Source organism: Danaus plexippus, chromosome 14, assembly GCF_018135715.1.
Source record: "Danaus plexippus chromosome 14, MEX_DaPlex, whole genome shotgun sequence".
NCBI classification, from domain to species: domain Eukaryota; kingdom Metazoa; phylum Arthropoda; class Insecta; order Lepidoptera; family Nymphalidae; genus Danaus; species Danaus plexippus.
The window spans coordinates 4,013,158-4,033,021 of record NC_083546.1 but is presented as its reverse complement, the minus strand read 5'-3'; the positions used below and the strand labels follow the sequence as shown (position 1 = coordinate 4,033,021).

The following is a 19,864-nucleotide window of genomic DNA, read 5'->3' as shown; positions in this document are numbered from 1 at the left end:
AAATAATTATCTTTAAAATATTCACAAACGCACTTACTAAGATCACCAAATAGTTGGTCAGAAATTAAGATTTTGTTACTAAAGTATAAATGATAAATTGGTATGTCAAAACTTTTCTTGGCTCATTAAAAAGATTTTCCATTAGAGCGATTAGTAAAATAAAATCTAGTACTAATAGATGTATGTTACTTTACCTTTTTTGTTGGACTTAACGAGTGAAGAATGAAATACCACAAGCTATTTTTCTTTCAGTTATCACAAAAGTCATAAACAATAACATTAAAATAAAACTTTATATTGGTTTCATTCATTAGAACTATATGCTCGAAATATTTTTAAGTGTCTATATCATTTAAAACGTTCAAAAACACCTATATTTCTCATAATTGCCTTTTTGATCTAAAGCGATACCAGTCATGTCACCGTAATTAAATTATAAAACTTATAAACTTAGTTCAGAAATAACTTCTTGGCTTTTAACTTTTGGGAATAAAAAAAATTAGTATGTTTTGGTGTAAATAACTCTTTAAAGAGAATATAACATACTCCTCCTCTACATCCATATGATGTTTCATATTAATTCTTGGCTAAAAGCTATTTTATGTTTACAATTGGAAACAGTTTAAAAGGTTCATAGAATTGAAAAAATAATTTATAGTTGTGTGAGAAAATGTAAACCTTTCAAAATTGTAATATGTTCATTATAGTTACAGTATCAAAGGTATAATAATAAAATAAAGCATAATAATAGTGAAAATGGTTGTATTTTTTGCAGTGTGATAAAAACACAGAATTAATAAATTAACAACAAATTGCAAAAAGATTAGTATAATTTATATATATATATATATATAATGGCGACAGGAGGGCAAGCTTTTAATGGATAACTTTGCCAATGCAATGTTATACTTTTAGAAATTATAAATATGTCTAATAGTAATTTTGTAGAGATTATAAGTATTCAAATTTTGAAAAATTTAAATAATATGATTTGTGAACTAATAGTAAATAGATAGAATTAATGCATTTATTTATAATAATTATTAAATCAATTTTAATCAACAGGCGCCTTTAGCAGCCTGACGCCTCTTGACATCCCAATTGTAAACTCTGGCCATATTTACTTCTGTTGTTGTCCATTGATCTCTGGAAAAAGGACAAGAATTATTACAGATTATAACAAATTATATAAATAACATGTACTATACAAATAATACTGAAAGTCATAGATTTTTACCTCAAAAAATCTAAATCATGTTCTACACATGCAAGATTTTTTTTCGCTGTAGCCATATTGGTAGTGAGGAGTTTTTCAGCATCTTCCAAAGAATACTCCAACATTACATTTGCTCCGAGCCATAAACAAACAGTTTTTGTTGGTTTAATATTTGCCTGGAAATAATATTTAATTATTGCTAAATTAAAGTAAAAAAAATAAATCTTTTTGAAAACTTTGAAGTCCAAAGGTAATTTAATATTTTGCTTATTATCACTGTTATATCAATGTACTGAAAAACTGGTGTATGACAAATTATTTAAACACATTTAATAATTTTTAATATAATTAATGCTATTAAAGAAAGAAAACAGGACATGAATAATTGATAATTGAGAGGATTTGCAAAAAGCATGAGGAGTTTTGATATTCTGTTGGTCAACACAAGATTCTTGAAAGGATTTTTATTTCATGTTGATGTCCCTCACCAATTTATTTGATATATATAGAAATTAACACAAGATACTTGACATTGAAGCAAAATTTTGGTGTCTCTATCTGGTGGGATTACGATACTTCTGCATATCTAATAATATTCATCTTTGTAAAGTATATTAAGACTAGAATTAAATCTAAGAAAACTTATTGTGTAACTAATTAGTGGCATACTCTTATATGTTATACAAAATTAAATTTAAATATACCTTTACAAAAACTTGATCACTGAGAAGGAACTGTGTGTCCATGTCTTCTTTTTGTGACCTCAACTTTTCAATCACATCTAGTGATCTGGCCAAGTCCGGGATTTGCTGCCGAAGGCGCCTTCTCTTTGTATTGAGTGTATATTCCATGAATTTATATTTACCATGTTGCTCATCCAACTGTCTTAATACTTTTTCAACACCACCAGAGTTTTCTGGTAGGTTCATAAACTCATCCACATTGTCCTAAATAAAAACTTATTCATATAGTACATATAGTAAATATAATTTTTATATTTATAACCTTGTTTTACAAAGTTCTAATTAATAAATTAGTTTTATTTTCGTTTCCCTAATATAGTGAGGTACATTTTAGCTAGTTTGATATTGTATCTTTCATATTTTCTTTAATATCTAAACCAGATGTAGTAACCTAACCTACATATTTACCAATGACTTAAAATGCACTATTTTCAATGGCCAAAATAATTAACGAAGAAAATATTATAATTACGTACCACAAACACTGCTTCAGGAATTCCGGAAAAAGATTTTGTTTCATCTGCCTTATCGCCTTCCATAATAAATTCTTATAAACTTAAATATGATATTATCTGAAAAAAAAAACTTCTTAACCATATTATGGTAAAGTGCTTAATAATAAGAAAAATACATAGATATAAAATTCACCGCTATTCGAATATGATTCTTTATTCTATTATAAAAATAGAATTGGTAGTAAGATTTCAAAAACGGTCTCAATATCGTCCATCAAAGGTTGTCAATTGTCATGTCTTAAGAATAAACGTACAAAAGGTACTTAAAAATAATATTATTACCACTAATATAAAAGACTTAAAAAATATTTAGCGAATGAATTTTCGATTTATATTATTAACATACTATTTTGATATTATTTTTGTATGTCACATTAATGTGATATTTAGTAAATAAAATAAAGTGTATTTATGCTGACAATGATCATTTTTTGTTTAATATTTTAAAAAAATTAAATTTATTTATATAAAAATGAAGTAAGTATTGTAGTAGTAATAAATATTTTAATAACAAAAGTTAAACAAATATTTTTTATTACATGTATTAAGTTTATATTTATATTATATTTAAGAAAAGATAATGATTGATCATTTTATTAAAAATATTAATATTAATGAAAAGGTTTTATGGAATTGAATTATTCAAAATAATTTCCATGAATTTATCACAATAAAGTTGTTGTACAGATTAATAATAAGACAAGGAAGAAATTGTTTTATCTACCTTCTACAGACAGTGTTCAACAACATTATATTCGCTAATTTCTGAGTGATTTGATATTGAATTCATATTCATTTTAAAATAAAAAACGATCTTGTTAGGCTTGCTATAGCTAAAAGGTAAAACTAGTTAAAGACGAAACTGGTCATCATATCTGATGTTAATAATTTTTAACTGTTTAATATTTCCAGAAAACTGAGGCTACGCCCATTTTTATACGAACTACGTTGTTGGTTTTAGCTTCCAACATAGGCCTATCAGACACTGCCGTTATGGATATGATGGTTTCGACGTTACAGCAGCAGCGGGCTGTTACGGAACAGCTCAGAAGGGAGGCTGCCATCAGACGTGTTCCCGTTTCCGTTGCTGTGGCTGATATTGTTCGATACATTAATGAACACGATCAAGAAGATTGCCTTCTTGTCGGGTTTTCTAGCCAGAAAGTTAATCCTTTCAGAGAAAAGAGTTCATGCACTGTCCTTTAAAATCTCTGTGAAATGCAAGCTTTTTGTATTGTGTCTCTAAATCCTTGCTGTATAATTATTGTATTTTGTGATGTTTATATGTATATTAAATGTCAATGATGTGAGAATCACTTAGTCATTTACTTTTATTAATTCTGAATGTAATGTCTTATATTACTATTGTTCCTTACTATTTGTAATTTATTAAACTTTGGAAACCAATTGTTGTTTTATTTTAATTTGCTATTACCATGAATTTAATTAAATACAGCAAATATTCTGTTCAATAATGTTCCTTGAATTTAGCTTTAAACAGATACCTTTTTATGCGATAGGCATTTTCACATATAGCAGAGGTCTCATTTTTGTAACAAGAAATGTCTAGGAAGAAATTAAAGATTTCATTTGCTAAATGCTTTATTTGTGCACAATAACAAAAAGAAACAACAAATTCACATATTTCAATTCCATATTTAGGCTTAAAATGGAATTGATTTACATATTTATGGGGTACATTCACTATTTTTCTACATTATTAAATTACATTCTAAATCTAACGCAATACTTACAGTTAATATTTGATGGTAGAAAAGTGGTTAAATGCTTGTACATCTAAATTTACCATACTTTATACTGAGTAATAAAAAGAAATAATAAATTTGATGTTATAATATGAATGCCGTGATTTAAATTATGTAAACCTAAAATTTTACAGACCAATATATATTTGCTACAATATGCTATGTATAGGTATATATATATGTATACTGCTAGTTTAATGTGCTTAAAATGGACATAATTTCATTATTATTAATACCTAAAGGTTAAAGACAAAATTGCATAATGGTATTGAGTGCAATATATCAAAAATGTGCTTAATATCACATCATTAAAAAAATTACAACTTGACATCAGTATACATAGATAAAGAAATAAATGATTAGGAATCTTATTATTACAGATTTTATTAATTTAGTCTCCTCATTTACTTCTTCAGACCATCCGCCGATGCAATTCCTATTTTTCAAAATACTACAGATGTAGGGGATGATGCAGATGTATTTACGGCAGTGAAATTAAATTTAATTAAACTTATTGTATACTTGTAAATTCATTGAGCAAATTTGGAATTAAACGAATAAATCTTATTCTAGGGGTAAAACTATATAAAAAAAATAAATTTACCTCCTATCAGTCTTTTAAATTGATGTTGATTATCAACCTTGTAGCAATTTGACTCTCAAAAGTTTACAAATGAAAAAATTAACTAAATACAATATTATTAGCAATTATTACCTTCTAATATACCTATTGTCAGATACATTATTAATGTTCTAGCTAGCTATATCATTCTATATAGATAAATTCTAAGTAAAATTCCACAGCATATAAAAACGATACAAAATTTTGCATTTACAATATTAAAATTAAAAAATAAAAGGGGAAAATATACATACATACATACTCTTTGATGACTGTCCATGTAGAAATACAAAAGAATAATAAATCGCTTTCCATTATAAATTAAAACAAATGTCAGCAATGACAAAAGTGCTGCACACTAGATACCCTACCATTTAGAATGCCATTGTTACTAATCATTCGACTTTAGCTCATATTCATAAGATTAGATCCTTATTATTTATGTACATACAATCTACCTTCAAACATTTAGCTGTAAATCAATGTAGACACTATAAAACACCTAGTTAAAATACATTCAGTTGTTATTGGAAGGTGACATAAATATTACTTATGCTTGTTAATAAATAATTCTAACATAACTTTAATACAATAAGCATATTGGTATATCAATTCAAATTATTTATTAGTAATCCAAAATCCCTTTAGAAGGCCTCATTAAATTGGTGTATTTTAATAGATTATGAATGTTAAGTTAGCTTATATATAATACTTTTAATGGATATTGAGCATATACAGTAAATGTTCATTATAATAGCAGTTTTTTTTTTTTATTTAGTGGAGTTGCTATTGCTATCATTGTAAACTTTTGAGATGGGCCATCCCTAAAAAGAATTATTGAGGGTTAAGTTAGGACACTGTAGATTTTTTATTTACACTGTTTCCTGGCTTGGAGGAGATACATCTTCAGCACCATTAGCAACACTCTGATGGTATAGCTTTAACAACTCCATTGCATCCTGAGCTTGACGTTTCTCTAGAAGTATTCTGTAATTGAGGCAATTAATTTATATTTATCAACCTTTCAACAATGTATACATAGTAATATTTATAATAATATTGTAGATTGGGCCATAAATTATTTAAATAATTTATATTTTATTAGGTAGGAAATAATTAAAATATAGAATGTATTCCACGATATTAAGTATTAAGAACTAAACAATGAAAATTTACCTTCCAGAAGCTTCCTTAATGTGCTCTAGAATAATCCTGTTATCCCTGTCTGTAACAATGTCAGCCAGACTGTCAGGGTCCATATCAGAAAGCAATTCCAAATCCTGGCCTCCCAGAAGTGAAATATGGCAAAGATTGTGTTGCAAGCGACCTACAAGACTAGCAACCTGGCCTTTTTCTCCAATACTTACTTCATCAGTCTGATCCAAAGAAACTTGACACTTAGGCATATTAGGTGACCACTTTTCGTTTCCATGTAAAATCATAAGCGCAGTATCCGGATCTAAGGTTGAAAAATATTCCTCATCATCCACTTCGGTACCGTCACACTCCAGTACGACTGTAAGATTTTCAGGAGGCAATCCTAATTTTTCTGGTACTTTTCCAATTAAGTCCTCTAACGATGATGCCACTATTCCCTTTTTCTTTTCACGATTCATATCACATATTTTATATGGTTTGTTAATATTATCCTCCATTATAGGATAACGATTTAAATATTTTGGTTTATAATTATTTGACTGATTTTTATGAAAGAAGAATAAATAAAATGCGAATTTAATCCATTAGTTCAATTATTTTATGTTCTCGAACTGGACGCAAGGTACTGAAATGATTAAATATTGGTTTTAAATGACATTATCACGCGTATTATTGCCACATTCGATAAAAAAATGTTTTAATATTCACTATTACCTAGTATTTAAAGGTAATTGGTTAACACAATTCGAATATTCCGATTTTTTTACACTTAATATAAGCACGGCAACTACGACGCTTCCGTGAGACGACAGTCTCTGTTACGAGCAGTTTACTGAATGTGACTTTAGTTACTTCGCCAATAGGGTTCGCGTCTAGCATATAGTTTAAATACAGATTCTGCGGCTAGCTTAACTATTTGAATAAACAGTCTTATGTAAAAGCCTTAATTATTTTTTATAATATATATATTCATCGTCTTTTGGTAATATAAAAACTAAAAATATCATTTATAATTCAACGGTCACGATTTTTTTTTTCTTTAATATATATTTTTTAAATTAGTAGATCCAGTATTTAAATAGCAGAAGACCAAAAAAAATCAAGTTCATTACCTTGTATATGTAGGTCTGCCGGTGCAATTAGGATCCGGTAATTTGGATGAGTACATCTCGTAATACGAATTTACCGCACTGGCTCATAATAGCCAAATTTAATGAAAAGATATTTTTCCTTAATGGTGCTGTAGTTATAAAATAATTTAATAAGTACTTTTATATTGATCATAAATTATGTACTCGATACAGATGTTATTTTTTGAATTTTATGAATGTATGTTATTTTGGTTTGAAAAGGGATTTTAGCTTTATGTGTAAATAATGCTAGTTTATTTTGAAAAATTCTGAATAACTCGTACTAGCACCGTTAAAATTTTCCGGTTAAATTCGTAATTTGTAGATTAAAGGTTGGAGTCGGTGTCGATTATACAAATACTTGATTGAACACATTAATTTGATTGCTACTTTAAGGTTACTTTACCTTTATACCTAATGTTTCTCTTGTTAAATATAACATAGATTTATACTTTTAATACGATGCAATAATAAGTTACCAGGAAAATTCGTTGTAATTGTTTTTATCGTTGGTGATAATAATTTTACCTATGGTTTTGAATTAATAACGCTTTGAGCTCTATGAACTCCTTAACATTTCTTATATATACTTAAGATATCCTCATATGGACTTTATATCATTAAATGTAAAAATACACTACTTAAAAATTAACCGGCATGAATATGAAAACGTTGGTAGGTATATAACCATTCAGATATTTTATAAAATCGTCTTACAGATTGTTGTTATTATGCAGCTTTACATTCTTAGATTTAATTACATAAATTAATGGGTGACATATAATTGAAATAAGTTATTTTTATGTCGATTTGAGTATATTTTAAGTAGGTCTATTGGTACCAATTCGTGGATTTCTTTATACATCCACAAACAATGAACAAAATTCAAAAGAGGTGAATAATGAATTCAAATTTTAATTAAAATTAATTTTTTTTGCAGTCTTTTGGTTCGAAACTCTTGAAATGAAAACAGACCGTTGCAAATTTTGTTCCAAATAGACCAGAAATACACGGCAGATAGAAATTGGAGACTGCTTAAAATGCATATTGTTAATATTGGGATAATATTTCAATATTTATCTTATAATTGAAGTTGAGACAAGATTGGTATGTTTTAGAAAACTAAAACTATGCCAGGAATGGAAGCTCAAAATTATATTCAGTATTTAAACAGTCTTGTTTTAAGATCTGAACATTTATTAAGTTTATGCTTAGACTATGGAATTACTTTAGATATTGACTTAGTAGTATAGTGCTTTTATCGCCAAAACTTCGTAAACAAAGAAAATAATCTGGTTGTAGTATTACAAAGTTAGTAGCTATGTTGGTCCCATAACAGTGTTTACTGAAAGTGATAAATATCACTTCAATCGAAGAGCTGAGCAGGTAATGGCGTACACTAGTATCAGGGGTCATGCTCGGTCAGACGGTGGCTCGACAGGGCGGAGATCAATATTCCCTCTACCAGTATCTCCCCCTACCGCTCCTAAAATGCACTTCTCAGCTGACTGAGACAGACTAGACTAATTGTTATTAATCGAATTCTTAGTTGACATAGCCATAGATCTAATAAATCATCGATTCCTAAACAACTCTAAGTTTTGCCACATTTTTTTTTCTTATTAACAGGAAAGTAAATATTATGAATGATTGTCACAATGATTTTTACTTATAATATTTATTTCATAGTATTAGACTTTGGTAACGTATAATACCCAGAATTTAATATATTATTCCCAATTGTTAGTTAATTAAAGAACGAAGTATGTGCAGTAATAAATGTATTTTAGCAACTGTTTCGAAGAATTTTATCATTGTACAAAGTTTAATGATAAAATTATTAACTTAGGATAAAAATTTAAACAAGTCGACAAAAAATATAATGTTATACATATTTTTTAAAATTACTCCAATCAGTTTGATGAAATTCTATAAGTAGGTACATATTAGGTTTTTGTTTATCAACAGATAGCTTGCTAAAATTTTTGAAAAATCCTTTTATATGTATTTTCAGGCAATGAAAATTTGGTAATGCTTAAGCCAAACTAAAGTTACTTAACAACACGTGGCGATGTTAAACAACAACAAAAAAGCCAATGGATATTTAAGGGATAAGTTAAGAACACTGGCCTCCAATATTTTGTGTTAAGGTCGAAATATGAGGAAGGATATGATTAATGAAATCTATCCAAAAATCACCAGCATGATATTACCAGCACACGAGGTGTTTAATACGTTATGTAGTTAATTAATGCTTTATATAAACCTCAATAAAAGAGCAATATTCTTTTGTATTAACTACTTTTTTTGTCCTGCACGATGGGTGACATGTTCCTTTTCTTGTGCGGCAGACATGTCAGCAAAAATAAAAGCTTTTTAGGAAATACTCTAATGTCCTACCAGACCAGAGAATGTAAAACTTCTATGTTCTGATCTAGACATAAAAGACTTTTACACCTATTATATTTGAATATTTTTTATATCGAATAAAGCTATAAATCTAGAATATTGAACTTTGCCAGAAGCAATGTCAAGTAGGTAGTTAGCATTATAATTTATCATAATACTTGTCAAAACTTTATTTTATGGAATATTATAGCATTGTAGATGTAATATTTTTTATAATACAGATCCTCTGGATGTTTTGTTTTTTGTTTCTCCTTTTCGTTGCATTTGTTTGTGTGTTTAAGTAATTTGTCGGTTTAATTTTATAGCCAATTACCAAATTTTAAATAATTTTCGATTTGCTAATGTTATTATACGACAGGAAAAAATATACATGATTAGGTAATTTAATGAATAAAAACTAGTAAGGATTAAAAGTGGCATCGAAAAATATTTTTTTTTACTCTCCAGATATTAACATTAAGTTAAAATAATGTAAATTGAGAAAAATATCTAGGATAACGTTTGAACTAAATATATCCTCATGAAAAACATTTATAACCAATGTTTTCATTTCATTTTCTAACACCCGCTATCTCCGTATGTACAAAAAAAACATATGATTGAGCACAAAGTGCTAATAAAAATAGCTGTCCTATAAATTTTATATTAAATGAAAATATAGCTATAATTTTATTTGAATAAGGGCATAAGTGTATAACAAATAAAACTTGTTTTTTTTCAACATCTAAACATTAGCTTTGAAGTGATGTGCACCTAATCGAAAGCGTGTCATCTTCATCATTTTATTTAATTACTAGCTTTTACCTGCGATTCCGTCTGGGTAAGAAAAATAATAAGAAACTATGACAAAACTTTAAAGACCCGTATGCGCCCTGCCTCCCACTCGCGCGTTATAATTTCGAAATGGTCATTCGTGATCTTGAAAAAAGTACCCTAAGTTACTTTTTATTACATCACCAACCTGCCAATAAGTCAGGTTAAAAGTGGTTCAGCCATTTTAGATATTAGCCGAAACAAACATACACTCGTTATTGTGTTTACACATATATAAAAAATAGGGGTTAGTGATAAAAAAGCAAAAATTTAGGGTTATATGTATTTTTTAATGACACATTATAAAAAAATAAAAACAAAAAAATTATAAGGGTGAACAACCCTTATCACTAAGGGGTATGAAAAATAGATGTTGGCTGATTCTCAGACCTACTCAATATGATCACAAAATTTCATGAGAATCGGTCAACCTGTTTCGGAGGAGTACAGGAACGAACATTGTAAAAAGAGAATTTTATATATAAGATATGACATACAACAATACTATTAAATATCGATAGCACCTATATCAAAGACAACGACAATGGTTTCAAGTCTTTTTTATTTGCTATAAAGAAAATCGACATAATCCTGCTTCTCTCGCTTCACGGTACCTAGTCTTATAAAAGGCGAATGGGAATTTATCATCTCGGAATATGAGATGAATATAAAAATCGAAAACATGAAATTTTTTACGGGATTTAGACTGAAGAAGGTAAAATCACAGGTTAAACTGTCATGTAAGCGACACGAGAACGCAATAATGCCCTGTGTAACCTAAGTGGAGTAATCACGCTTCAGTCATTCTTCACTTTGTATAGCACCAAGTAGTGAAGCGAAATATATACAGGGGAATTAAAAATAAATACATACCAATATCATTTTTTGAAATTATGAATATCAGAAATAATATTTATTCAGAATGTTTAAACATAGTGTAAGTTTCAATATTCAATTATATATTTTAATAAATACCAAAAATATCTCAGTTTAGGTTGACTGAAAATGCATATGTAGCATGTAGAATAGATAAATTTAAAAATTGTTTAGATGTAGTATCCATGAATACAATATAGATTAATATTATAATATTAGCTTCTATTACATCCTGTATATATTTATCTAATGACATTGAACATACACGAGCGTGTTAAAATGAGATCATTTTATATATAAGTTTATGATTCACGTGACTGAATATTGAATATACCTAGCTACCTAATGCATTGAATACGGTACAGGGCCTGAAACTCCGTGTAGGCGTTTTGTTTGTCGTTTTTTGTTTCTTTTTTCAATCAAGAAAGTAAATTGAAGTATTTGTTAGACTTTAATTGGACTAACACGGCTTTAAATTTTCATCTTAACAAACTATTTAAAGTTAGTGTTACGTTTAAGTCACGTCACTAAAATATATGCAAATGTCATTATTTCTTAAGACGTAAGACTTGACATTTTCTTAAACAAACATTCAATAAATAAGTTGTTAACTTAGTTCTTGTTGTTTACATGAGAGTAAAAAGAAATAAACTTTTTATCTCTGATGGGTAGGGCAAGTAGTCAGAAGTCTTAAATATATAATGTTAGTTTTAAGATAAAAGGCTAATCTATATACCGATAACATATTACGTCATTGCATGAAGTTATAAGTATACCTACACTTTCAATGTAAATTTTTTCAATTGCCAAAGTCAAAAATGACTTCTTTATCAAAATATGTTATCATACCATAACTTTCATTACTGAGTGTATTTAGAATTATGTTTAAAGAACCTTTTGTTCTCAAAATAGAAAATAGAAAAAACCAGAGACACAGTAACCGCGTATAACAATGATAGGTTAACCGCATGTTACATAATGGCCTAAATTGCAACGCATTAGTGTCTATAGATATAGATATAGATAAAGTTTGGTTTTCCACATATTTTGTGTATGTTCACAACAGATCTGATACCTTTAAATAAATTATTATTACATATTGGCAAAAAAAATGGCCTGGTAATAAGAAAATAACAACACTGTAATAACTAATTGTACATGTAATAATTAGTGGGGAACCCAGTTGTACTTATATGATTTGGCTGATATGATTTGGCTGATGTACGAATGGAGTTGAACGGAAAATTATAATGTCCTTGTAGTATTATATGTAGCGACGGTTATGCTGCGATTCGTTTAATGAGCGACAATGCTGAATGTCACTTGGGAGATATTTTCCTTGATAAATATTTAATCTTTCTATATCAATTTCTCTGTTTCATGGTCGCTAAGGTTTCGAGTCACAGGCTGTGGGCTTGTGGCTGAGAGTGTTATTAAACTACATAACTAATGTGGCTTGCCGTCGGAACTTCACGAGTGATACGACATGCATGGTGATGCACGCTGGTGAGTGTCATTTTAATATTGAATGGAACGTCTGTTCTGTATCACGTATAATAACCTAAACAAGGACAAAGGTGACAAATTCCTTTTCAACATAAACATAAAATACATACAGGTATACATAAAATCAAGAAAGCTTTTCTTAGGTTTTTATGAGAAGAAAATATCCAAAAGCAACATCCTTTTCAATTTTTAAATATGGTTGTAAACAAAATAATGCATTTACATTTCCAGCTTATGAAGGAGAAGTTTTATGATCAGCTCGTTGTGAAATAAACTTTTGCATTATTAAAGGCCCAGGAACTTTCTGACCTAGAACAGTAGATACACGGACTTATAAAATTCCCCGAAGACTTTCACCGTATGTTCATATGAATAACTCATTTTTTACTATACGGTAATGTTTTTAATAAATGTTATCTAACAACTGGGAAAACTTTCGGTAACATAAAGAAATATCGTTTTTAATTATAATAATTAATATTTAAATTTATATTTTTTTGTTCTCACTTTAACTTTACATTACTTAAAAGTATCTGATGAAATTTTTGTGTACAGTTAGACCTTAATATTTTGTTTTTAAAGTTAACAATAAAATATAAGTCAATATTTAAGACAGCCTTTGTAACCGTCTACTACTTCCATTTGTATAATATTTCATATTTATATTTTGGTGACCGTTAATAAAACATTTTCATTTAATTTAATTTAATTAATAAATAAGTTTTAATCAATAAAACTGTTAAAGGGCATTTTAATATTGTATGATTGTCATAACCTTTTTTCAATTTTCAATGAGTTTCAACGCTTTTTATTACTAAATCATAAATAAATTAATATTGGTTTAATGGACGGAAAAATAAAAAAAAAACAAATTTCGGTAATTTGTTTAAGGATAGAGACAAATAATCTGTCAACACGAAAAAGGTTTTAAATAATTTTCTCTTATCGAAGATGCAAATTTATACAGTATTGTATGACGGCAAAACATTAAAAGTGTAATGAGCGCGAAATTTTAATTAAAAGAAAAGTTAAGTAATATCGAGGGTATTTTCATATAGGTATGTGTGTGTGAAATAAATTATTAATTTTGTCAAGTTTATAAGTTACAATTAAAAAGAAATAATATAACGTCATTCATTGAACCAAATATATAATCTGTATTTTGAAAACTGACATTTAAAATATATATTTTTGTCTCTTAATTATTTATCTTGAAGATAATAAATTGTACTACTGGGAAATTGTAAGCATCAATATAAAATATTAATTTCCTCTAAAGTTTCAACCATGCTTTTAGCTGATTAGTAAAGCGCTTAATGAATTCTCTCCCCAGACACCACATTTTCTACTTTCTATTCAGTTAATTAACGTAGTTGTAAGCTTCACTACGATTCATGGCACGAGTTATGTATATCATTTAGTAAGCTAACTCTTGTCATAAGATCTAGCTCATGAGAGTTACAGTTTTGCAATTAGCCCTGTTTTAGAAACTAGGGTTCATAAGGTGCTTGGTTTCATCTTTATTACTCCACGATAATGTGAATAATGCCTTCAAACATGTATAAATCTTAATGAGGCTACAAATGAAGGGTTGAAGAGAATGTAGTATTAAGTGTAGGCAAGTAATTAAGACCCTCGGGCAATTATTAAGGAACTTCAAAGCGTGGAATTTACATGGAATTGGTCCATACTTCATACATCGTTACAAGTTTGAGTATCGTTCACACCTATTGCATATATATTATATTTTAAACCTCTAATTGAATTTCGCCCATTCATTAGAGGTACGTGCCGGCTATGGAATTACTTTCCTCAAGATCTTTTCTCTCAGAAACACATAATGGGACTTTCAAAATTTTGAGATTTCAGGTTTTGACGTAAATCAATACAAAAATAAATTTATAAATATTTATACTTTTGGCAAGCTTTTAATGTTAGAAAAGTGTATATTTTGAAGAGTTGTTGAAATAAATTATTATTTCTTAACAATAATTGAAAAACGTATCGGAAATTTTGAATACTTCTGTTAGTAAAGATAATAATTTGTTTATGATGACTGACAGAAAGCTTCTATGTAGGGTAGATACTCGTTTGTTAAGCAACTGACATCCTAGTGGTTTCTCGGATTAAGAACTTAGCAGAAGTAGTCCGGCGCGCCACAGTGGCAGCTACCTTGGTAGGGGACTGCATAGGGCTCTTGGTGTTTGTAATGAAGACCCTTCTGTTTCAGGGGCACTGGCCAGAGTCTCCCTCGTGGGATGACCATCTCCGTCCAATGTATGGAGTTGGCGGTGAGGGCCCAAATGAGGTTACTGACTCTCAACCTGTATGGTAGGTGGAGCTTCCCGAGCCACATCTCTCTTTTGGTCCCAAAACGTGATATCACCGTTTCTTTGGGGTGGCTTCTGCTCGTTATGGGTTGGCCGCAGATATTATGCGGGCGACTCTACATCGGTATCGTGAGGAACATGACCCTCTACGGTGCTCCCATATGGTTAGAAGATCTCATCGCTAGCTTTGGCCTAGCTCGCAGAGGAGTGCGGGTGATTAGAGGTTACTGTACGGTATGTCTCCCTGCTTCCACACTATTGGTGGGGGACCCGCCTGGCTACCTGACTACCTGTCGTGCTAGATGCTAAAGGCCCGTCTCTTTCGCATGAGGGTATGTATGTACGTATGTCCGAAACCTGGCGAGTACCAATGTGCTTTTTTCGAGTCATATATCCTTTCTAAAAGTATTTTGATACCACTGACAGATGGTGAAGAAAAACATCGTGAGGAAATCTGGATTTATAATTTCAAATTATAAGTTTGAAATCAGCAATCCGCCTTGAGCTAGTTTTGTGGTTAATGCTCAAACCTTCTCCATATGACAAGAGGCTTTTGCTCGGCAGTGGGCTCCGATAGGCTGATGTTTTGAGTATTTGTTACAAAAAAAAAAGTATTCTAAATGAAGACTGATTTAAAAAATTAGAACAATCAGAATGCTATAATATTAAGGGAGTCATGAAGTTCAAGTAAGTTGTTGTATTTGTTACTATTGAAATAAGACTTGTGACCAACGAATTACAAGAAAATGTGATTGATAAGATACTATTTAAAAGGTAACAGTTAAGTGTTTTTGAACTAAAAATTATTGATTACCAGTTAAAAATATTTATTCTTGGTTTCTATGACATTTAAAAAAGGAGATTTACTCCCTCAGCCATTGAACATCGAATATTTTGTAGTTTGCAGAGAAACGTTGCAATACATCAACAGCCAATTTTTTTCTTTTTTGTGTTACCCCTTCTGGTAACCAAAAACACTTTACTTCCTGGTAAAGATTTTATGAATATAGATCAAACGTTTTATTTTAATGTTAATGGTATTAGAAAAATTATATATGACTTTTTTTTATGTATTACGAATTAGTGTGTACACATATGTATATATTTCGGTATTTATGTAGCAAACTGAATTTAAAAATATAAATAGTCATTTGCTCGGGGAACAATCTGCAATCAGGGTAAATAGTACACATAATTAACTTCATAACAAGGATAAAATAAAACTACAGTTCGACCGATCAGAGATTTTGTTTCTATCCTGGATTCTTCGTCATGATTAGTGAGGTACAATATACAAAATTGATAATATTTAGTATTTTTTTTTTCAGTCATTGTGCTTTATATGTATATACTGTTTGATAATTATTTAGTTTTTCCTAGTGCATTAAGTTTAGATAAATATTTGATTATAATTATCAAGTAATTATTTTCACATTGCTACAAAAAAAACTGCTGATATTACCTTGAAATCGTTTAAGTTTGAAAACAATTTTTTTTATCAATTATTGATATTAAAATTAAAAAGAAGAAAGAGAGTTTGGATATTGACATCAAAAATAAGAATAAACTGGTGGACCAAATAATAAAAAGCTTTGAAATTTAAAAAATAAGCAAGTTGTAAAAGATTTATCAGCTTTAATAAACGAATCTTTAGGACTTTTCTCAAAAATACACTTTAATAAAGTAAATATACTTTTATGACACTATTTGAAAGAGAAAAATTCACGGTTCGAGGGCATTCCCTCTATTATATTAATATTATTAAATTACTCAGTCCGTCTGGTCGTAGAATTTTTTTTTGTAAAAATCCCCTTTTCGTTTCGCGATGGCCGAAGTTATGTTCTCTTAAGCATTTGTAGCGTTGTATATTGTGTCGTTAATCTCGTTAATATAGTAGAGTGCTGTGAAGATTGGTATATAGATATGTTTTATTTCAATCTAGTAATTGAATGACAGTGTAATATTCAAGTTAGTATGGAATATTTTAATTATTCAATAAATCAAGCACGGCATAGTATAGTATACTTATTAGATAATTTAAAAATACTTTAATATCGTATAGTTATGTAGTTTTTTTTTTTGTTAGACTCCTACTCTCAATAATGGTTGCCATTATGTCGCTATGACGGCGAGTTGTATTTTACTATGATGTTGAGATAATATTTTACTTGATAAGATGGTGAAGTTGTATTTCACTTACATTTATCAAAAAATTAACTTATGTGCGTCATTCTTATGAACATTAGCGCTCCGGTTACTTATAACATCTAGGTGAGAATTTAGAATTTTAGCTTTAAATTCGTTACTAAATTCTTAATTATCTAATTATTAAATTCATTAAGGAATGTTGGTTTTATTAAAAGATCAATATATTATTCTTAGTTATGTAAAATCCCAAATCAGTGGCTAAATTTAAAATAATTCTACAAAAATAATTCTACTTGAGAAAGTATTAAAAATGTAAAAAATTCTGAATTGATTGATTCATGTCATATTATATTTCAGTATATTCAGACTTTTTTAAAATACCCCTCAGAGATATTTAAGATCTTAAAAATATAGACTAATAAAATAACTTATCTGTAAATTCTTAGACATGTCATAAATTTGTACGTAGGCGGCAGATTTATGTTGTAAAGTTCGCCTAATTAAAACGTCTGAACATTGTTTTGTCTATTTCAGCATTACAAAATAACATAGAATATTGCATTTTCTTCTTACATAACATTTTCTAATTTCAAGGTGATTGACTAAGAATAACTTTGGAACTAAACCAATATACTTAATTCGAAAAATATGAAATACGGCTTATCTCAAGCCGTATTTTAACAAATAAAACTTTACAAAACTTATATGGAAACAAGAAAAGTGTGTCACATGGTTGGAATAAGTTAAAATGAAATACGAAGAAGGCTGAAATTTTGATATACATATTTATGTATAAAAAGTTCTATGTTAGTATTACAAAGTTGTAAGTGAAGGTAATGTTAAATATAGCCGAGAAATGTTTTCGCAAATAAAGATTGATGACGGTCTGCCGGAAATAATCGAGACTCTGAACATTATGAAAATTTAGCGGGGGTTATGAAAAAGTTAGGTTGATTTTACGTCGGAATTGTTAATAAAAAATATATGACATTTCTATGACCTATATTGCAAGCGCCTATTTAAAAAAAGCAGATTATGAGATGCTTTGAATCATACAATTGTAGTAAGTATTTGCTTTGTGACAACGACTCGAATATTTTTCTACATTAAATACTCTTTATTATAGAGCATAGCGTATAGTCATTATAAGTACGTTAACTACCATAAGAACCATATCATAATAAAATAATAATAATAGACATAAGATCGTATTTATCTAAAATAAATGTTTAAGATAAGCTTTGTTTTTTAAAATATTTAATGAAACATTTAGATTTCCAAATTTTGTGGTTTTTTATTAAAACAGTTTTAATATAGCGGCTTAAATCTTTATACCGCCGTATTTGCATAACTGGATTTCATCATTTATTTTACAATCCCGAAACCAGATAGTTTATTAATTATACACGTGTATAATACACCTGAAAGTGTCGGACTGCGGTAGACTATGGCCTTTACCTCACGGTTATTCGGTCGAGGTCGTTTTCCAGTAACAAGTACGGCCATTTTGTATCGCAAGAATTTAATTAGTTTCAGATACAAACCACATCTATTTGGTGTTTGTTTGATTACATACGAATTAAATCAATAGCATGTGTCTTTAAAACGATATATTTTATTTACACTGAACATGGACGCGTTTTGGGTTAAATTTGTTTTGCATACATATATTCTTATTCAAAACCACTGATTATTAACTGATAATTAGGTGAAAATCAAAATTTTTATTGTAATTAAAAATAAGTATGCTTTAATATGTATATAAAAATTTTCCGAGAACACAATAGCTTATCGATTTCAATTGTCAATGAAGGCTTATATTATAGAATATTTTTTTCTCAGACACATAAAATTTTTCAATATTTCTAATTTACAAATGGTTTTAGTTGTTTTTTAACAGAATTCTCTGTATATATATACACTTACGTAATGTACCTTTGGTTGTTTTATGCGAGCCATTTTCGTATAGTCTTATATGCCAAGTTGATGAGTTGGAAAAACATGACATATATAAAAACTATTTTGTGTTTAATAACTAACAGGTAAATCTGATTTTAGTAAAATTTCAACGGTATTTAGTCCCATTAAACAAAGGTGTCATACGATTAAATTCTTAATTGATGCACAAACTAAATTGTAAATCATAACGGCTATTACTTATTACTGTGTCTATAATATAGGGTTTTCCATTAAGGGCGCTTGATCTTTGAAATGCAAAAAAAAATACATGTAGGAAAGATATTTGCGAAATTTTTTTTTATTTGGAAGGTCTATCGACCCCATTATGTATGGAATATGACATCATTCAAATGACCGCCACGGCTTCGGTTGGTGGCGCGCACACGAAAGGTCCAATTTTCGATGACTCTGGCGCACAAATCGGGCTGTATTTGATCGATGGCGTGGCGTATGTTGACTTTGAGGGCATCGGTGGTTTGCGGCTTGTTGGCATAGACCTGCGACTTAAGAAAACCCCACAAGAAAAAGTCCAGCGGGGTCAAATCGCACGATCTCGGTGGCCAGTTCACGTCGCCTCCGCGCGAGATGACCATGTCCAGAAATTGCTCGTGCAGAACTTCCATCGTAGCGTGTGCTGTGTGGCACGTAGCGCCGTCCTGTTGAAACCACATGT

At 29.2% G+C, this 19,864-nt stretch overlaps 3 protein-coding genes across 4 annotated transcripts; 1 reads left to right on the top strand and 2 right to left on the bottom strand.

Moving 5' to 3' along the window:
• Positions 1 to 985: 985 nt before the first annotated feature.
• Positions 986 to 2,745, bottom strand: LOC116769448 (prefoldin subunit 3). The gene is made up of 5 exons (XM_032660546.2): positions 2,608 to 2,745; positions 2,436 to 2,531; positions 1,921 to 2,163; positions 1,238 to 1,392; positions 986 to 1,146 (listed from the first exon to the last, which is right to left on the bottom strand). Exons 2-5 carry the CDS (start codon positions 2,496 to 2,498, stop codon positions 1,059 to 1,061), a joined length of 549 nt encoding a protein of 182 aa, XP_032516437.2. The 5' UTR covers positions 2,499 to 2,531; positions 2,608 to 2,745; the 3' UTR covers positions 986 to 1,058.
• Positions 2,746 to 3,158: 413 nt separating this feature from the next.
• LOC116769457 (guanine nucleotide-binding protein subunit gamma-1) lies at positions 3,159 to 3,881 on the top strand. Of its 2 annotated transcripts, none has more exons than XM_032660556.2 (2): positions 3,159 to 3,314; positions 3,436 to 3,881. In XM_032660556.2, exon 2 carries the CDS (start codon positions 3,468 to 3,470, stop codon positions 3,678 to 3,680), a length of 213 nt encoding a protein of 70 aa, XP_032516447.1. In that variant the 5' UTR covers positions 3,159 to 3,314; positions 3,436 to 3,467; the 3' UTR covers positions 3,681 to 3,881. The 2 variants fall into 2 exon arrangements, with proteins under 2 accessions (XP_032516447.1, XP_032516446.1); XM_032660555.2 differs by having other exon boundaries at positions 3,387 to 3,881.
• A 177-nt stretch (positions 3,882 to 4,058) lies between these two features.
• LOC116769611 (DNA fragmentation factor subunit alpha-like) lies at positions 4,059 to 6,857 on the bottom strand. Its single transcript, XM_032660749.2, has 3 exons — positions 6,735 to 6,857; positions 6,039 to 6,645; positions 4,059 to 5,849 (listed from the first exon to the last, which is right to left on the bottom strand). The coding sequence occupies exons 2-3, from the start codon at positions 6,515 to 6,517 to the stop codon at positions 5,735 to 5,737; spliced, it is 594 nt and encodes a 197-aa protein (XP_032516640.2). The 5' UTR covers positions 6,518 to 6,645; positions 6,735 to 6,857; the 3' UTR covers positions 4,059 to 5,734.
• Positions 6,858 to 19,864: the final 13,007 nt, after the last annotated feature.